Here is a 20,793-nt window from a genome sequence, read left to right as displayed (position 1 = left end):
AGGGGTACATCAAAGAACAGGCTTCTTTTCTAGAATCCAAACCTTGACTGAAATATCACTGCCTGGATCATCTGCTGCTTGCAAGGCTGGCAGCAGCAAGGGGATATAAACCATATCCCACACTGGTGTCACCAGTAAGTGAAGGACACATTGCATGTACTCATACAACATGTTGTTCCTCAGGTGACACCATGTGCTTTAGTAACTTGCCTTTATGCAGTGGGAGCATCAAGATGAAGGTCATGGGTCCCAGAACACAGCTGTGATGAAGCAAATCTACATTGTGACATCCAAATTTGTTATATAATTAGAGCATTCAATTATAGACAGAAAGACATACTTAGACTGTATTAGAATATTCTCTGATGTAAATGAGGTTGAGTTAATTCCCTAACAGGCCAAGCAGAGACAAGAGAGGCAGTTAAGCTCCCAGCACTAACTGGGGACAAAATTAAGCAAGTGGCATTATTGCCTGCCCTGCCCTGCCTCACCTCCTCCTGTGCCCTGGTCCTATGGCCATGAGAGCCAGCTCCACACTGAGAGCCCCTGCCACAGAGAGTAATGTCCACCTTTTGTTGTAATCTGCTAATAAATGATTTCTCCTTTGGGTTCCAGCTGCAGCTCTGCCGTTGTTGAGGCTATTGCTTGGGTAGAGCAGCCACAAGCAGTGGAACAGCTAAGACTCTTCAAGAATTTCAGTAGTTTTCTTGGATTAATACTGGATTAATTTTGTCTCTGAAAACAGTAAGTTTTGATAGGAGTCCTTGTTTCTGTAGGCTGATCTGGCTGGTTCAGCCATAGCTGATGTAAACTGGAATATCGAGGCTTGTTTCAAAGAGAGACGGAATGCAAGCCAAGACACAAATATGGGCCCCTATTTTCCTCTGAAAAATATTATTAGGTTTTCATTTTCCTCTTAGGCAGCAATAAGCTACCCCTCTGAGTGAGCAAAGGGTCCTTTATATTTTGGAGATATTTGAGGAAATTGCCATAGCATTATTGTTCCATAAGTCACTTCCAAAATATTCTAGATCTCACGCTGAGGTGGAAAGTCTGTGACCAGACTACACAGTATAGAAACAACTGAGATTAAATGCAAGAGCAGCAGGTACAATGTCCAAAACAGATAAATCAGGATGACTACATAGTTGCACTCTTGTTTTTCCACTGTACTAACAGAGAGGGCAAAATAAGCCTGTACAGCAAATACATGAAAAAACATACTGGAAGAAATATTTATGCTGTATTAGCATATTCTCTGCTCTAAATGAGTTTAGGCTAATTGCTTATCAGACCAAAATGGGAGAAGCAGGGGAGATAAGCTCTTAATATCACATTAGGAGAAATTAATTAAGCAGAATAAACATAATTTATTTGATTCTTCTCTTTCCTATTTCAATTGCTTTACTTAGCAATCTCAGTAATGTTATTTAACAAATTATTTATTTTCTTAAGCAGAAAAAAAAATAAAAATGAAAACAAGCTGGAAAGAGATGAATTTTATCCTCGTTCCTCGTTCTCCTCAGCAGATGAACAACTGCAGTGTCAGCACAGATTTCTGCTACTTGAATTAATGGAGTGCCACTGCCAGTCACAGGTTGTCATCCTCTGAGTAAAGCTCTCCTAGAAGGGGATTGCTGATGGGCACTGGTGAGAAACATGAACTGAGGATTTGCTTCTTGGCTGGGATGGCAATTGGATGGATGTACATTCCAGACATAAGGTAACCTACAGTGTCTCCTCCAGCCTCTTGCCATCCTTTTCCTTTTTCTTTCCCCATTTCATCCCAGACCTCTTTTTCTCCTACAGGAAGCCACAGTGGATCCCAGCTCCTGATCTCCCAATCTGATTAGCTCTTTGCTCATTCCCCAGTATGACATTCTTTGCTTCCAATCTATTTGGCTGGACTGCCCTTACTCCCCAATTCCTTCTTATGATCCCATTTCTCATCTAGAATAGGTTTGGTATCCAGTATCTCTGTCTGAAAAACTCTTCACAGTGCATTTGAATAACTCTGTTCTCTTTATTTGATCATCTGTGTTGCTGGGACCCAAGGAAGGCAGACCCCTGTTTTTGTTTTGTTAACTAAACTCTTATAGCTCATGTCCATCCATAGCAATGGGACCTCCTAGGAAAGTGTTCTGTTGAAATCAAAGTCATCTTTATTAAACATGCACCATGACTTTTCATATACCTGTCACTGACACAAAAGCTGTCTTCTATCAGCTTTCAAGTCCTTACACCAAACTTGCAAGATGTAAGTTTTGTCACAGAAGACACCAGAATTTTTAACCACAGCACATTTTCCCCTACAGCCTGTCAGACACATCAGAGATGTCTGAGTTGTTTTACACTAGCTCCCCTTGAGAATGTGTGTCAAGTAAAAAGTCCTGAGTGATACCATTTCATATTGTTTAGACAGGACAATAGTATAAATGCATTTAATCTTATAAAAAGCATTCTAATATCTTTAGTGACCACTATGCAGACTTTTATTCCTTAGAGAAGATAAGGAATGTCCTTGCAAACAAGAAAAATTAGATCATGTTGTGCCAAGGCCTATGCTCTAAGTAGTTCAAGGTGACCAGTGTGCAGCTCAGACTGTTACATAAAACAATTTGCAAAGATCAGTGAAAATTAAACACAAAATGACAGCTTCTTCAAGAAAACAAGACCCAGTGAAAAGCTCCAAGGGCTATGCTGAAGTCATGTCCACTAAGGGTAAAAAAAGTGGCCTAGACTCAGTAGTAGTCTATCAGAGTAGCTGAGAGAAGACTCTCAGTCAGGTGCAAGAATTATGACACTGATTACGTGGGTGATTGTGATGAGATTTATTGCTAACACAGTATCTAAATGTTGCCACTGCAGTGTGTAATATAAGCAGGTCTGAAGGGCTGTAACATGGACAGGGTCAGCTGCAAACATGCAGGTTTGCAGAAAGCACAATTGCAAAGCAGCAAAGCACCCATGGAGCTACATGAGGATTTTATCTCCACCTGTTACTCACCTGTCCAAACCTGAGTGTTCCCATCCTCAGCTGGATGTAGCCTGCAGGTGTCCCTGCAGGGGTGGGATCCACCTGGAAGCTGCCCTGCAGCCTAGGGAGGTCACTTTGCCATTTGGCCCAGGCTCCAGGAGCATTTTGTACCCTTTGCAGGGCCATGTGTACCAAGATCAATCACAGCCATCACCAGTGCCCCACCCATGGAATGCATTAATTATGCAAGCATCCAGACAGTTCCTCCTGCAATTCCCACCTGGTGTTCTTATCTTAGGACAGATCATATTCCAAGACTGCATGGGAGAGGGGGTTGGTGGATGTGGAGGACACACTCCAAGACTTGACTATTTTTTTGTCACCATCACAGGGGCAAAATTGATATGGTAGAGTAAACTTTGCTAATGAGTAAAATCATGAGTGGTGGGCTATTCTGACTCCCTGGTGACCCAAATCTTGAGCTGCAAGGATGCTTACTTTGACTCAAACTGCAGAAAGATAGGTAGGCAGCAGATGCACAACAGCCTGGTTTGTACTTTTCCTTCCCTCCCCTGTTCTTTCCTTTTTCACATGTGTTTCCCTTCGATTTCTGTTTGAGAAAAATCTGTGTGAGATACTAAAGTTGTCTTTTGGAGAGCTGCTGTGATGCTGTTAACAAACATCCAAAAAGCTCTGTTAGAAACAACAGAGCATTGCTGCAATCCCATGTTTCCATGTGACCAACAGACAATATGCTGTCCTGAAATTCTCTAGCAATGAATTTGCTATTCAGTGCCAACACCAGAGAGAGCCTGAGTTCCCTTTCCCTGCAGCTCTTGGGCTGTCTTTGTCCCTCTCCCATAGGACCTTGCCTCTGCAGGGAAGGACTTGGGCTCTGTCAACAGCTCCAGTAGAATTTCCAGCTCATCTCTGTGAACTGAATAACTCTTTTCTCAAATAGAAAATCCAATACTTTGTCTTTCTTCCTATATCTATGCCTGTTAAACAACGTTGTTTTTCTCACATGGACTTTAAACAGTGAATGCAAATTGGAGTTTTAAACTTAAAGCCTGACTTTTCTGCATTCTAAATATGTTTATTCTTATTTTTTCCCTTACATTTTTCTATATTTAACAAAGGGTTTAAAAGATTTCCTGTGATCCGTATTGCCATAGGGATAAATGAGCATTTGAAACTTCAAACCCTATCTAAAGTTTGTTTAGCAATATAGTTTTGTTCCAGTGACACAGGGCCTTTAATTCATTTGACCCTCTGGGTCTGTTTGCTTTGCTGAAATTTGACTCAGCAAAGTTAAATCCCCTTCTGTCATTCTGCAAGACAACTCATTTTATGTTTGGACACAAACCAATTCACTGCCAAAGCTGCATCATCAACTCCCCCCTAACATTCCAGTAAGTGCTCCTAGGGCTGAATAGAAAAAGAAATGGTGATGGTTATTTAGAAATGCTCCTCATTTCTATGGGATGCTCAGTGAGTATCAGAACAGTAGATGGTGTATTAACTACTATGTTTACCAACACTCTTTTTCCTTGGCATAGTTTATATATTTATCTAAGGGGATCGCAGTCTACTGTCATTTTATTGTGCAAAATTCTTGACTGGATACCATGAAGTAATCTTTTTTTCCCCCCCCGAATTTATTTTTACTTGATATTTGGGTAACTGTTCTATAATGACAAGCTCTGGAACAAAATCTAAAAGACAGGGCATCTTCTGTATTTGAAAGATTTCTCCAAATGACTGCAAATAAGAAAATTATGGAAATATCTATTCTCTTTATATTCCATATTGTTCAATTAACATGATTTTCTCTTCCCTCTTGCTATACAATCATGTGCAGATTTTATTTTGTCCCTGGTTCATTTTTAATACTTATATCTACTTATTATCAAACAAAACAGAGCAATCAGTTGTTTAAGGACGTGCCGGAACAAATCATTACAGGAAATTTATATTTATTTCCATGTTCAGGCTATGGATGGCTAGCCAGGGATATCTCTTTCCACTTAAAATTGTCAAGTCCATTGGAAAAGAATTAGGAATTGGTCAAAAAAGGATTTTCCTCTCTTTTATTTTTCCCCTCCTCATCCCTTTTGTGTTAAACATTAGAGTCCATGAAAAGCAGCCTATTACTGTAAGCTATAAAGCAGTTCTTTCCCTGTTTCAGAGAAATCTGCTTGAAATGTGTGCAGCCTTTTTGATCTCCAGGCTCCTGGTCTGGGCAAACAGATGGAGTGTTTCTACCTGGGCTATAATTTTCTTTTCCTCTTCTCCCCTTTGAGCTAAGTCATGCTCCCTGTTCAACCCAAGAGGGAAGGACTTCTAACCCAACACAGAGCACTGGCCCTCCACAGAAAGCTCTCAGTACTCTTCAATCCCAGTGCACCAGCTCTTATGGACCCCAAAGCATAGGTGCACATCTGCCTCATTTCCCTGCACTGCCTGATTGTATTTCCACCCTCTGCCAAGCTGGTGATGGCCACAGAACCTGAAGAGGGAAAGAGTGAAATACTGCTTTCACCAAGGTATATATGAGAAGTAATTGTTGGTTGCTTTGAAGTCTGAATCACTCAATTTTCAGTGGCTTGCAATATCACTAACACAGTTTCTTTTTTCCACTACCCGTTAAATGGAAGAAACCCTTCTCTTTTATTTGAAACATTGGTTTTCTTCAGCTCCCTGTATTTCCTCTACAAGTCCTTAGGCGTTTTTCTTAATATAACTCTGTGCCTCAGCTATTGCACCTCACAGGTAACCATATAAGAAGAGTGTGGTATATCTGACATGACTCCTGTGACTCTGATCTGACACAGCCCTGTAATGCTACTGGGATGTGATTGCTACATAGCAGTCAGCACCGAGCTAGCACAACACTGGGGGGAAATCTTAGAGGCTGCAACAAGAATGCAGCAACATTGGGAAGAAGGCAGTGAAGTGTGGCAAAATGTGAGTAAAGGAATGGAAAGACTGAAATGGAATATTAACAGTAAATGCACTCAGGAAAAAAATATCAGAGGGTGAAGGCTCCTACTCTATGCAGACACTGGAAATAGGTACTGACAATGATAATATAAAATTGTTTTTTCATTTGTTATACAAAAGAATGTCCGTAAGAAAAATGAGGTAGGAAAATGAAAGGAACAGATTAACAAATGCACCTGAAACTGTGAAAGGTATTGGACTGGCATCATTCCAATGGCAAGAGCAGGAATCATTAACTTGAGCTATTTAGCATTCATATCAGGGCAAAACTGTAGAAAACTACAGAATGGAAAAAATTCTGCACTGGTCTGTTGGATAACTATAAATAATTTAAAGCAAATTCTATCTTATATTTTACAAATCAGTGGACAACTAATAATGCTGTTACATAGTTTTATCACAGCTACCTCCTTTTATCAGAAAATGGTGGGGGGTGTTAAGCTAATGTACATTTCTTTTACCACTCCGATTTTGGTTGTTCAATTTTTTTCTAGGGAAAAAAAAGAGTTGTCATCTTCATTGCTTGAAACTGCTGCTATTCAGATCTGGTTTTACATTAATTCTTCTTGGTTTGTCAATCACGTGTGATTAATCAAGCAGAAACTAAGAAATAAAATTATGTATTTTGTAAAGGTGAACTAAGGTTTCAGTAACTGTGAAACTGTGGGTAGGAACACTGTGACAGACTGTCAGGAACTCCAACTTGGTCTAGTTCTAGCTACATTGGTGGAGTTACGCTGAACCATATTTTCTGAGAATCTGAATTTTAAGTATCCTTGCTATGTTCCTTATATGCAGTATAATCTCTGTAGAAATAATAACTTGGGAAAATTTTGCTTTGGTCAATATCTGAAATGAAAATTATGTCATTAACTGTGACCCGTCCCCCAGGGCAAAAATACACCCAGTTATTACTTGAGACCAGAAAAAAAATTGCAATATTCTCCTTATTTTAATCTTTTACTAGATGATGAAAATGGCAAATTAGAAATTACTTCTGAGTTCCAACTTCATTTTAACATTTAGTATATCTTTCTGCTGCACATTTAATATTATTTCCAATTTCAACAATATGTGAGATATCTCAGTATTTGAGGTCCCTCACAACAGGCCCATGGGACAGAAAAATGTAATTTCTGTGCAAATGCAAACAGAGCTATAGACTGTTTTCCCCAGGGAAGTAAGTGATTGATGCATGTGTATATATATAAAATATAGATATGTCTGTTATATACATGTGTGTGTGTGTGCATATCTATAAACTCAATCCAGTTGTGTTTAAGTCCAGAATATGACCCTGATGCATGAACCATAATCCTTGATCCTATATCCTGACATGTCAAATGATACCCTCAAAAAGTATATTGAAATTCATTATACTCTAGACATATTACTAAAATATTCCTGTGGGGTATGACTTGTTTGAATAGAAGTACAAGAAATAAATTAGGCAGTTATTTACTTACATATTGCCCACAGTTCTATAGATTTATGTGGAAAACAAATCTGGAGTGCTGCATTGCACAACTTCGTAACACTGCAGTTAGATTTTCTCTTGTATTTACAGACTGGCTGATTTTAAAATCTATTCAAGCACTGGAAAATCATAAATATGCAGCTCCACAGATCTGGAGGTCAGGTTCCTGTGACTGTAATACGTATTTTCTTTTGGCAAAGCTCTCCAATTTAGGGTCAAACTCTGCTTGCTTTTCTCGTGTTTGATTTAGGATGGAAATACACACGAGTGAAAGAACAGGTTTTGTCAGAGTATTGTATGGCTACACAGTGCTGACTTCTCCAAACACAAGCAAAAATATGTACTAAGGTTGTAATCTATGAGGGGTGGAATATGACAGTGTTTGGTAGAAATATTTCTAAGAGGTCTATCAGCACCTTCGTGATTTCAGAGGAAATCTAACTAAAATATGCCTGATATATGGCTATTTATCCCTCCTAACCAGAACTTCTGAAGGCTCATAGTTGAAGCCTCATTTTGACTCCTCTGTTAATATTAGAAATTTTAAATAGAATTAGTTAACAGATGTAAAAGCTGGTATCAGTGTTAACACCTTCAATTTCTGATCATAAATGCAATTAAGAATTGCCCCTTTATTTTAAATCCAGGACAGAGCATGACTGAGAAGCTGGAAAGTGAGCATCATGGTACCATCAATGCTCTATAACTCTCTTGTGATGGGGCACTGTAGAGCTGCCACTGGCATAGTCATTGATTTTTGAAGATTCTCTTTCCTGCAGCCAACCAAAGCATGATAACCTCCTCCCCCACCAAAAAACTGGAACACACAGCAGTGCTGTGTTCGGGGCATGACTGAACATTTGAGCAGCTGACGTGGCACCACTTCATCCCTGGCACTGCTGCCAAAAGGGTTGTGTATCACATCATAACCCCAGAAGGAATTTCTGTACAGCTGGAAATTACATCTGGAAAAGCAAAGGCAAAATGAACCTTACCTATCTCCCCCAGGTATTACCCAAACAATGACATTTTTAAAAAGGAAATGCTCTTAGATGCTCAGCATTTGCCTAGATCCATAAATGTCTTGAGGTAACCCAGAGCAAAATCTGTGGGGTTTAGATATTATCTATGCAAAGTTCCTATATATATAATCTATTCCTTTTAATGTCATTATAATACCCTAAGAATTAATACCATAAATAGTTCCATTATCATGTAATCCCCTAAGAATTAACACCAAAAATAGTGACAGCAGAATGAACAAACTGGAGAGAAGCTTGGGATATCTCATCCCTTATGTCTTGGGGCTGAAATGAGTCATATTTCCACGTCTCCTAAGGCAAAGAATACTTTCATGGCTGAGAGGCCAGGTTAGAGCCTTGACATTTCTGTGCAGCAGTCTTGAGGTCTTTCCCGACACAGATGGTTGAAGGGCTCAGAAGGTGTTATTCCGAGTGACACAGTCCTGTGTCTATCCACTGTGGCTTTTAACCAGGATTGTGACTTGTTTATCCTCTATTTTATTGTCCCACACTCTATTCAGGGCTGTTCAGAGAAGTGGTGTAATGAAACAGAAGAGTTGGTTTGGCTCCAGCTGGTCCTGGTGCCTGTTGTCCAGTGTGGGTTTGGTTTAGTTGTGGGGACAACACTTGGGACACAATGACAGAGAAACTCAGAATACTCAGAGGCCTTTGAATAGCTGAATATTTTATTTACTAGCTAGTTCCCACTGCAAATAAAAATTTTAGTACACAAGATAAAATTAGTTTTATCTTTCTGCTAGGAAATTTGTAGCATGTTCCTTCGACTAAAATTGATAGACTCCAAATTTTCTAATAAGCTTTGCTTCTTTGAAAACCAACTGTCTATAAACAGCAACATGTGAAAGCAAAGCAACCCTTCTTATTTTCCCTGTAGGTATAGTCAGAATCCTATCTCCAAACAACCTTTAAGAAAGTTTTCGATGCTACTTTTCTATTCTTGTTAGTTCAGCATAGCCAACAGTAAAGGCCTTCTTGACATTAGGCAAATGTGCAATGATGCAGCAAAATCAATTTAGTCACACCAATGCAAATCCCTCACACAGATGTAATGCTTGTGTGCAAAGTAGGGCATTTCTGAATATACACAATATTTAAAATGAAGTGAAAGAGAGAGATCCTATTCCTCCCAAATGATTCCTTAATGTGATTCATATAGGTGCCCCTGAAAGCCTAAGTTGAAAGAAAGGGACTTTCTGGTCAAAAATAAGGGTTCATTAGGAGTACTTGTTGATCAGGAAGGAATATTATGACCTTTAAATTCCAAGTTGCAGTAGTTTAACAGATGGAATAATACTTTAAAAAATACCCTTTACCTTTAAACTGAGAATATCTGACCTTAAAATCACTAGGAAAAGAAATACATGATTGCATAACTCCATTATATGGTTACTTTTCAGAAGAGAAGTGAAAATTAATGTGTTTTTGGTCCTGGGCTGTTTTTAGTAATTTAATGTGATCTGCTGTCAACAAGAGGGAAAACAAACCTCTGATGTTCAATAAGACTAAGAGAAGAAAATGTACCTTATTATGGGTATTCAGGAAAAGTTCTATGGGCAAAAAATGGCACAGCCTGTGAAGGCATTATTGAAAAACAGGTGAGGTCAGTAAGGAATAGCAGTAATGAGGTAATGACCATCTTCCTTTGCAGTCCGAAGAGGTTTGGGGATTTTTTTTTCTTTTTCTTTGATTTTTTTCTTTGATAAAAAATGCTTCAGCAAACTGTGAATTTGAAGCAAAAGTTTTATTAATTGTGTAAGTGTCTTAGCTGTTATGGAGGAAAAAGTTCCAAATACTTCATGTATATAATTTATTTACCATAGTAATAAATGAAATATCAAAATCCAAATAAAATATATTTAATGAAAGCATAGTTTTTAATCAAATACAGGATATGTTGCAATACTTTTCTTTAAAAAGTATTTTGAATTTGGGGAAACTCTCTCCCAATCTGAATGGAAGCACATTTTAAAACCTGAGATCCTTTTTGTTAAATGAATCTTTGATTCTTCTTGCTGCTGAAGACTCACACTAGGGAAGTGAAAAGATAAGCAGAGCTTCTTTTCCATATACATTCACCTACAACCTGACTGTTAAAGCAACATTTTCCTCCTCCACCCTCCCTCAAAAAGGAGACTAGGAAGTCCCTTTTCAGGAATGAAGTCAGGGCAGAATCTCATCCTGGTAGATTACAGTCTCCCGGTAGAGCCAGGTGACTTGAGGAAACGCTGTTTTGTTCATATACTGCCAGGAGCTGGCAGTGCTTCATTTTGTTCTAGCAGCAATGCTAACAAGAACCTGAGTAGGAAACCCTCATGAGATAAGGAATCACAGAATATGCTGAGTTGGGAGGGACCCACAAGGATCATGGAGACAGGGCAAGGAAAGTGCTCAGGTAGGGAGCTAAGCAATCAATTATTACTGAATTTCAAACCCACAGGCAATACAACTATACCCCCTGCTTTATAATTACTGAGATTCATCAGCAGGAGCTGTGGCCCGCACTGGGCAATTCCCAAGTTCCTTGAAATGAGTCTAATACCCAATGAGGTTACTTGTGCTGCTGCAGAAAGATATTTCTGGCCTTTTACGTGTCAGAAGAGAAACTGGATGTGACAGATTTGGAGCTGGCCTGTGATAATTTAGGAATATGGTCTGTTGGCCTGATTATTTGGTTGAATATCTGGTTTTAACTCATCAGAGGTTAGCTTGCAGTTGCATTCTTGAATTATCAGGGCTTATCTGTGCTCCTTACACTGAGATGCCCCACTTCCATTGACACTGCACAGCCAGGGAGCACAGGGACTTGGAAGGGGAAGATATTAAGTTTTGAACCATGGCATCTCTACATGGGCAGGGCTAGAATCCTACTCATCCCTAGGAGAGACAGAAGGTTCCAAAGGTGAATTGGGAATTAGGGATGGGACCTGTAAGTATCTGACAAAACAAGTGGATAGAGCATTGTTATGAGACATTAATTGCAATATGTCCATGTATATCTAGGCTGTTTCCATGTGTTTGTGGAATTTTCAATGAAAGTAAAAACTAAAAAATATCTTTAGAAGAAAAAGGGGTTGTGAATACCACAATAATTTCCATCAGTTTTTATCTAGTATTGGGTGTTTGGAACTGGCATGTTGCCTCTCATCTTAGGCAAACTCCTTTTCCCTGAAAGGGAATCTAATGGGATGAACCCTGAGTTAATTTACAAAAGCAGAGTGTATTCTCTGAGCATGAAACCAATAGGAAAGTGTGCAGAGGTGATATTATTCCATAGTTTACAGTGGAGGTATGTTGCGTGGAGAACTGCAATGTTGCGTGGAAACATTACATGGCAGTTGACCACTCCAGAGTGCTGGACCCAGCCTTACCTCTGGTGAACTTCCAGCTGAAACTGGTCAAGGAAATCTCTTCTCAGTTGTTATTTGCCAGGTGCTGGGGAAATAGTTTACTTGGGTAAAGAGCACAAATAATAGGACACAAAAAAAGGTTTCCAATAAATCATCCTCCAATCTGGAAGAAAAGTTTTATGTGTGTGCCTGTATATGTTGGTGACTGAAGTATAAAAACCAGAAAGTTGAAAATCCTAAGAAAATTACCTGAACCAGGTATTTTTTCTTACTCTCTCCTTACTGAAAGGACAAATAAGTATAGCTTGATGGGTTCTTGATCGTGGAGTTCCAAAAGGCAGCCTACAGATCTGAGCTATATTCTAGATCAATTCCTAATTCAGCCTTCAGAGTTTGGGAGGGACTATGCTCATTCATTGCTTGTTCCAGATATTTTAGTATGTGAAGTTCTCCTACTTCACTGTTGCTGGAAAGGTTAATAAATTATGTTTGCCTAACCATGAATTCCTAATGCATTCATCTTGCTTCCAGTGAATATATTTTATATTTTACAGATTTTGAAAACCAACCACATATTAATATGTCCATTTCTCAAAAGGACACAGACCAATAAAGGCTGTATATTCTTGGGACACATCCTCCCAGTGACTGCTTTGTGTTGCTGTAATAGAGTCTGGCCAGAAAGCTTCCAGATCTATGTCTTGGATGACTACTGCGTCAAAAGCATTTTTTAATGACACAGATGGAGCGCTGAGGCTGAGTCTCCTCTCCACTTCCTTCACTGTTGCCACATAAAGGTTAATCTGGGCTGGCACACTGCAAAACCCTAAGGTTTTTAGTCTGTAAAAAAAAGTTTGGAAAGAGACTGTTTAGGGTCACATGGCTGTTTTAAGAGGAGGAAATGCAGATGCTGATGTTTAGTGGTAATCTGGGAGTATTTGCATCTGTTGCATTTGCAAAGCCAAGTGACTACTAGAAAATCTAGAAATACAAGAAAGAGACAAACTGAACCAGGGACAAAAGGAGGAAATTAGAGCCAGCAAGTAAATTCTAAGTGCAAGGAACTTCTAGTTATGAGATCTCCATTGAGAAATTCTTCAGTGCAGCTGGCAGCCATTTCTTTCTGCAGCTGAAGTTTCTGAATGATAACTTTTTGTAGAGCATATCACAGGAATGTAATTTACAAAGGGCAAAAACCTGGACTGCAGCCACAAAGTGTATATCTGAACAGAAGGCAAAATGCTTCTGGAATTTGCTTTAAATGGGATGTCCAGAAGAAGCAGAGGAGGTAGCAAAACAAATTGTAAACAGAAGTAATGAGTAGCATAGCAAGGGAAGAGAGAAGCAGCCTCAGCTTCTGGATGTTTCCTGGCTAGTCATTTTGATTTCCAGCTATCAGCTTGTCACCATCGTCATTCTTTCTTCATTGGTTTGACTCCTTGCAGTGAAACACTAGAGAGCCCAACAAGTCGTCTTCCTCAGAAACTGGACAAAACCATCAGCTCTTTTCAGACAAAAGCGAGCACAGCACATATTGCCCTGTGGTGGGTTTGTCTACATGACCTTTTCCAAAAGCCCCAAGCCAGCTCTGCCAGTGTTCCCCGATGGCCAGGTGTGGTGTAGCTTGGCCAAAGCTGTGCACCCAGGTCAGTATAATGGGATGCCACTTCTTTCACTGATCGTTGTCACACTTTGCCTGAACAATGTGGTTGCATTTAAAAGCTTTTTTCCTTGCTCCCTTGTCTACCGGTACTGAATAGTTCCTTATCTCAGGGTGTTTTTTTCTGTTCCTCCATGCCCTTTTGTTTCTGTCCCAAGTACTCCCAATGCCATCACTAACAGGAAGGCTCTACATTCAAATTCAAATTATGCAAGTTCAAACTTTCATTTTAAATCAGATGCTGTTCAGATGCCACGCAACTATAGATTTTACAGTCACAGTTTGAGCAAGCTTTGCAAACATCCCAAATAAACAAACTTTGCAGGAAATATAATCCTATTATTTTACTAATCTTTGGGACACTGCCTCACGGGGATCATCATTTGCAACAAAGCATCTACTCAGTTCATTTACAGAGTGATCTTTGTACCATTACACAGTATTGCTATTTTCCTGTGCTAACATCTGTTAGAGAAATAGTTCATACTAGTTACTACTACCTAGTTACATACTACTACCTAGTTTGATGATCTTATGACTTGCTGTTACTCCTCATAAGTGTATTATTTACTGAGTTTCTGATCATGTTTGCTCTCAATACTAATCAATCATTCTTCAGTTATTGCCTGTTCCTCAACAGACCCTTTCTAATGTCGTTTTCGTTTTTGCTAATTTTCACCTTGCAGAACCTCTACCATCCTCCTTAACTTTAATTCCAGAACCCATTTCATCATTCACGGCATGCTCTCAGCCTGCAAGCTCCTGTCACAATGGATTGTTAGCACATCATCATAGGGTGTTGGATAACCAAACCCATAGGGGGGAGAAAAGAGGACTACAGGACTCAGTTTCCACTTGGTGACTCTTAGTAAAGGGATAGAGGCAGCTGGACTGGGAGGCAGAAGGTACACTTCAGGAGAGTGCTTCTGGAGGCATTTTCCCCTTATGTGTTGGCAGGTCAGGGATTGAGAATGTATGGCTTGTCCTTTCCACTGATATTCTTAATCAGAGAATGACATTTACCTCTTAACAATTCCTCATTGTAAGCCAAATCCTCACCAGAACAACCTGTAGTATTGTTCTCCTGTTACCATGATAAATTAGGCATGTGAGACATGCTGAATCATGACAACGCTCCTGTACACAGTTGTTCCTTGTGCTGAGAAATTAGTATTTTGTCATGTACAGCTTTATTATGGTCCTCTTTATTATGGAACTGATGTTAGGGTCTTCAAGAAGTTGCAAGAAAGTGGGAAGTATACTAGCTGCTCTGGGAATTTAAGCACAGGCATATGGAATATTCTGAGGAGCTTGGACCTGGTTTATGGTTGATCTAGCTACTAATCTAGATCAGTGCTAGATCTAGCTTTGTTTCTGCGTGCATACTTCATAGAAGCTCACAGAATCACAGAACAGTTTGGGCTGGAAGAGACCTTAACTATTATATGCTTCCACCTCACCCTACCATGGGCAGTTCACCTTCCACTACACCAGGTTGCTCAAAGTCCTGTCCTGATAGATAACACAGAGTTGCTGGATAGAACTTCAAGACCAACTAACAAAAATGATAAAAGAATGTAAAAGTGTGCACACAGGACGATTAATGTAATCAGTAGATAAACAGATAGTGAGGATTAGAGTGCCTTTTTGAGCCAAGTTATGTAAAAATAAGCAACAGAGCATGTCCTAAGAGAAGTTCAAGGAAATGTCATCTGTAATATTGGGGGCACTTGGTGAGTACAACCACCAAAGACCCCTTCAGACAACCCTCTAGGAACATTAAAAGACTTTGAGTAGGACGCAGCTGCATACAAATTAATTATATGAAAAGTGATGTTTATGTGCCAGCCAGAAGTACACTGTAATCAATATGTATGATCATGATGGAATAAATAACTTGTTGTACCTTCTGGACACACATCAGATTAAGAGAGCTATCCTTCTGGTGTGTCCAGCACTGTAATAAAGAATGCCTGCTGTCTGATACTCAGAATTGTGTTAGAAAGTTTTGTTGTCTGATTTCAGTATTGGTCCAACATTGCCTTGAACACTTCCAGGGTTGGGGCATCCACAATTCTCTGGGCAGCCTGCTCCAATGTCTCACCAGCACAATACTTAAGGCCTTTGATTCAATAAAATGTTGTGTCTAAACAAGAATTGTACTTTTCCATTGTATCTTTGTAATTGGGGATTACCAATTAGCTTGAGTCAGGTAATGTGGCTGCCTGTGGTGGTATTGCTGTGATCTGCCAATCCAACAAAACTTACAGACTCTCACCTGCACACAGGGCAGGGAGAAGGGTGACCTCTTTTAACAGCCTCTCCAAGGGACAAAGACGTCTCAGAGAATCACAGAATGGGTCAGGTTGGAAGGGACCACAGTGGGTCATCTGGCCCAACCTCTTCTCAAGCATGGTCATTCTAGAGCACATGGCACAGGACTGTGTCTAGACGGTTCTTAAGCATCTCCAGCGAGGGAGATTCCACACCCTCTCTGGGCATCCTGTTTCACAGCATGGCCACCCACACAGTAAAGAAGTTTTTCATCATATTCAAGAAGAACTTCCTATCCTTCCTCTCACCTGGACAGAGCCAGGCAGCCACCCAGCTGAGCGGGAGCGGTCACGGGTGCCGGGGAGCGGGCGGGGCTCCCGGGACGGGGCGGGCCGGTTCCTGTGGGGCGGGCGGGGCAGCGCTCGCCTCACGTCGCGGGAGCGGAGGCGCGGTGCCAGCGGGGCGGGGCGGAGCAGCCGCTGGGTGGGGCGGGGCAGCCGCTGGGCGGGGCCGGGCAGCCGCTGGGCGGGGCGGGGCAGCCGCTGGGCGGGGCCGTGCAGCCGCTGGGCGGGGCGGGGCAGCCGCTGGGCGGGGCCGGGCAGCCGCTGGGCGGGGCGGGGCAGCCGCTGGGCGGGGCGGGGCAGCCGCTGGGCGGGGCGGGGCAGCCGCTGGGCGGCCGTTGGCGGCGCAGCGCGGCGGGGCGGCCGCTGCCGGGGCGGGCGCACGGACACCCGCGGGGCGGGGGCCGGTAGGTGGCGGCGGCGCGGGCGGGAAGCGGCGGGGCTGCCCCGCCTCCCTTCAGCTCTCCGGCGTCGGCCGGCGTAGGACAATGGAAGAGGCGGCAGCGGCGTTAGCAGCGGCGGCAGCGGCGGGGGGGCCGTGCCCGGCGGACCGACCGGGGGTAGCGGCGGCGGCGCTGAGCGGGGAGAACGAGGCCGAGAGCCGGCAGGGCCCGGCGGAGCGCGACGGGGACGCGGCCCCGCTCAACCTGTTGGACACTTGCGGCGTGTGCGGGCAGCCTATCCAGAGCCGGCGGCCCAAGCTGCTGCCCTGCCTGCACTCGGTGTGCCAGCGCTGCCTGCCGCAGCCGGACCGGTACCTCATGCTGCCTCCCGTCCTGACCTCCGCGGCCGCCGCCGCCCTCAAGGAGCCGCCGCCGGCGGCACCTCCCTCCTCGCCCGTCTCTTCGCAAGCCTCACCCCTGCACTGCACGCCCAGTAAGTGTCCCTTCTTGCCCGTACCCCCCTTGCCCTTGCCTGGGGGTGCTGCCCCCTCCAACCCGGAGACCTGAGGGCCGCGTTTGGGAGCACGGGGAGCTATCGGGACTGGGTGCCGTGGGCGGGGTGCGGGTGCCCGGCCGCGGAGCTGCCGGGGCACGGAGCTGTCGGGACGGGAGCTGCTCGCCAGCGCCAAGGCTGGCGGCGGGGTTGCGCTTCGGCTTGGTTTGTTTTAATCGTTATTTTTCAAATTTCCCACCTCGGAGGGAAGGCAGAACTACTGTGCTTTCCCAGGACCTCTGTGTGCGGGTGGAGAGGGGCGATGAGAGCCAGCCTCCCGCTCCGGGCCCTGTATGCGGGGCCGGGCAGCCGTTATCGGTGGAGCCGGGAGGCTTTGGCCCCTGGCCGGCGGAAAACCTGAACACGGGCTGATAACAAAGCATAAAAACGTAGCGAGAGCCCAGACTCTTTCTGCGCCGTGTTTGGAGTGTGGAGCGCGGCCGGAGGGGAGTCTTGCAGGTGTCCCGCCGGCCGCGCCTGGGCGGGGACCGGGGCAGCCGAGCAATAATAACACTTGTCCGGGCCATGGGCAGCCTGGATGCCTCTGATGATGCATTCATGCACCACTTACTTGCTAATTACCGCGCCGAAGGAAGAATGCCGAGAGGAAGTTTTGTTAAGCTCATGTACTGACACAGTAGCCTCTGTCAATGTATTTGAAAAGTACATGTCGCTGTAGAAGGTGGGAAACAAACTCCTTCGGTTTGAAACTACTTCCCTAATGTTTTTGATTTTTTTTTTCCCTAGCCCTCTTAGGCTAGGTCTAATGGATCACTTGGTTTTGTTAAAGGCAGTTTCGTGTGAGAAAAAAAGTGCAAACATCCTGTAGTGGAAGCTGGTCAAGGTCTTGGAAAAACTTGTATAGGAAAGAGGAAGTGTGATGGAAATTGAGTTAATCCATAGGTATAGTGGAGGTTGTACTTTTTGGAATGTGTAGAAGCGGCTCAAGAGAAAAGTAGTAGCTCCAGGTTGACATTCTTAAGTCCTTTAAGTGGACTTAGGAAAACTTGTCCATCCTGCCAGTGTTCTGACCAAAGATTGCCATTTAATTATATAAAGTGTTAGCAGCAATTCGTAAAGGAGGCACTGCGCTTCAGAGAAATAAATATTTGGAACAGCTAGAGATTTGCTTCAGAATATCTGAGAAACTCCCAAGTATGTTAACAGGATATGCTGAGACTCTTCATCTGTGTGAATGTCTGTGTCAGTATATACATTCAGTCTTTAATTTTAGCATATGAAGTCTCGTAGTCAGGCGGCTTAATCAAAAGTTATAGAGTGGAAAAATCTGTGGGACCCAAAGCCTATGTACTTTAGCTTGGTTAATTCAGGCCATGTTATTGCTCATAAATCTATGAGTAGAAATGGGAAATCCTCTATGGGAGGAACATAAAAACACAGACTCTGGAGTATGATGAGATACTTGGAAATAGGAAAGAGGGCATAGATACAAGCTCAGGAGTTTACAAGGTAGTGTAAGAGGCAGTATCATCATTGTCTTCTGAGATTAGAAGTCATGAACAGTATCGGTCCATTCCCAGATGTTCTTTAGAAATATAGCAGAAACAGGGATCTGTAGCTGAGAAATAAGATGAGAAATGAGAAAGATGCATCATAACAATTAAAAGATTAGTGCTGTTCAAACATCTGCTTGATAATGAATCTCAGCAACAGTAAGCTTGTAGCTCTGTTCCCTCCTTTTGATGGTGAGTTGGTTCTGTATGAATGATTTCACAGTACATACTCCTCTGCATTCTACAGATTTACAGACATACTTTATTTTTGGTGACAATTATTTTTACCCTGTTGACTTTTCTCCCAAGCTACTTTCATTCTACCATACTAGAGTTCATTGTCCAGTTGGAAGAAGAAACTCAAACTCACCTTGAGGCATTTTTTTATATCTTTACTTGTCATGTGTTTGCCCTGGTTAAAATGACAGCAGCTGTATATTAGCTAGCTATGGCCAAACTTGGTGAAGTGAGTTGTCTACTTTGTTTTCCAACTGGTACAAGCAAACCTGTGAATTTAAAGTTAGGATTGGGAAAGTACCCACCAGTTATCATCCAAAACTGATTATATAGAGGAAATTTGTTACAGTTGGAGGAGTTCTTAAATTCTCACAAGATGGTAGAAAGGACCAAAGTAGTGCAAAACTGTCACCTCTTCTGGTAATATGTTGTGCAAAATGCTTAGGAGGAATGACATGAAGAAATGAATGGAAGAGTATAATCTTAGAAAGCTGGATAACAAATGACTCTTCTGATGTAAATTTGAAATTACTGTGACTAAACTGAAGAAATTAGCATCAAGGAAGTTTGCTGGAAGCATGTCCTAAGTAGGGAACACAATAGAATTGCAAACTATGAAAATGTCCTGAGAGATAAGCAGACAGGCCAATTATGCACCCATGCTGAGCACTTGAGTTGCACAAGAAGAAGCCTGAAGAAAGATTGGTAGAATGTAGTCTGTCTTGAGCAGAAGAGAGGATGTGATTTGAAAAGCGCTTCACCAAACTGGCCTTGTGTGTTGTATGGATAGTGAAATTAGCTGAGAAACAGGCAGCTGAAGAGGTTGAGCTTCCAGTATAATCTGGAGAGACTTTGTATCCCATCAAACTGTTTCCAAGAAACATTTGTTCACTTTACTGGAATAAAGTGTTCATCTTGCAACATATAGACGAGTTTATCTGTTGGTTCTCTCTCTGTGAAGATTCTAACAACTAATTAAGGAGCTGTGAAAGAAAAGACTTCAAGCTTAAAGTGAATTAAGAGTTCTTGAGTTGCTCACTTAAATACAAGATTCAATATGGATGACAGCAGACAAGTGGCAAGACATACAGAGGAGTTTCATGTGATAAATGTTAACTATTATTCCTCTTGAAGAGGCAAACTGGTGGAGAGGCCAATTGGTATGGATATATTCTGTACTGCCACATGCACTCAGTTTTGAAGTAGAATAACTTCTACAGAAAAGAAAACCTGAAGTTTCTGATTTTTCTACTATTCCTGAAGTTGGAGGTGTTGAAGAATCATCCATGTGTCAGACACCAGTGGTTTTAGCACAGGAGAGTTCACTGCTTTCTGAATGTTCAGTGGTAGTTTTTTTGCTATAGGTGATAATTTTGGTGTTGCAATGGCAAAAAATGGGTTGTCAGTCAGAACATTTTGGACTGCAGGGAGTGCTGCAAGAGCAGCTCTGTAAATGTGACACTGGCTTGTGAGCAAGTATCTGCAGCTACCTCTACCAACTATTTGGCTATGTTCATATGGGTGTTCTTTACTGTCCAGTTGTGTGAGTTACAACTGGAGCATACACAAAAAATGCTGCTATTAGAAGTCTGACATTTGCCTAGATTTTGTCTGGGCTGCTTTTAAGTGAGTGAGCAGTAGCCTGTAAGAGTAGTGTTTGTAACATGCAGACCCTCATAGTACTCTTCTGGAATTTTCAAATGTGAAATCGGTATGGGAAAGCTGCAAAGTTAGAGATTGAAATTCTATCCCTTCTCAAAACTTTTAAAGTTGCAAGTAGCCTTGTTTGTTCTTTGTCATAAATCTGTGCATGAAATGGACTTGGAACTGGTGTGGGGGAAATACTTGTGAATGGAGTGGCATAGCAAAGTTTTATGCAGCTATCATCATGAAATCTTATTGGTGTCAATGCCAAAATAGTAGAGAGAAACTTTTTTTCTGTAACTCCTCTGTAGCAAACCTGCTAGCAAACAAATTTATTTGA

The 20,793-nt window shown here is 42.1% G+C and overlaps 1 protein-coding gene and 1 long non-coding RNA gene across 6 annotated transcripts in view; both read left to right on the top strand.

Annotated features, from left to right (window-relative positions):
- LOC108962636 (uncharacterized) overlaps window positions 1-15,621 on the top strand; it is a 111,040-nt gene extending 95,419 nt beyond the window's left edge. For 4 of the 5 annotated variants that reach the window (XR_007779200.1, XR_007779201.1, XR_007779202.1 and 1 more), the window contains one exon: window positions 1,530-15,621. This is a non-coding gene — a long non-coding RNA (uncharacterized LOC108962636). The remainder of the gene's footprint in view (window positions 1-1,529) is intronic. The other variant, XR_007779203.1, reaches the window with a different exon arrangement.
- A 908-nt stretch (window positions 15,622-16,529) lies between these two features.
- The window catches only part of TRIM24 (tripartite motif containing 24), a 54,482-nt gene continuing 50,218 nt past the window's right edge, over window positions 16,530-20,793 (top strand). The window contains exon 1 of the mRNA XM_018918526.3: window positions 16,530-16,998. Coding sequence (XP_018774071.3) covers window positions 16,611-16,998 — 388 coding nt within the window. The 5' untranslated portion in view covers window positions 16,530-16,610. The remainder of the gene's footprint in view (window positions 16,999-20,793) is intronic.

This window comes from Serinus canaria, chromosome 1A, assembly GCF_022539315.1.
Source record: "Serinus canaria isolate serCan28SL12 chromosome 1A, serCan2020, whole genome shotgun sequence".
In the NCBI taxonomy this organism is placed as follows: Eukaryota; Metazoa; Chordata; class Aves; order Passeriformes; family Fringillidae; genus Serinus; species Serinus canaria.
The sequence above is the reverse complement of the archived record's forward strand: the minus strand, read 5'-3'. Positions and strand labels throughout refer to the sequence as shown.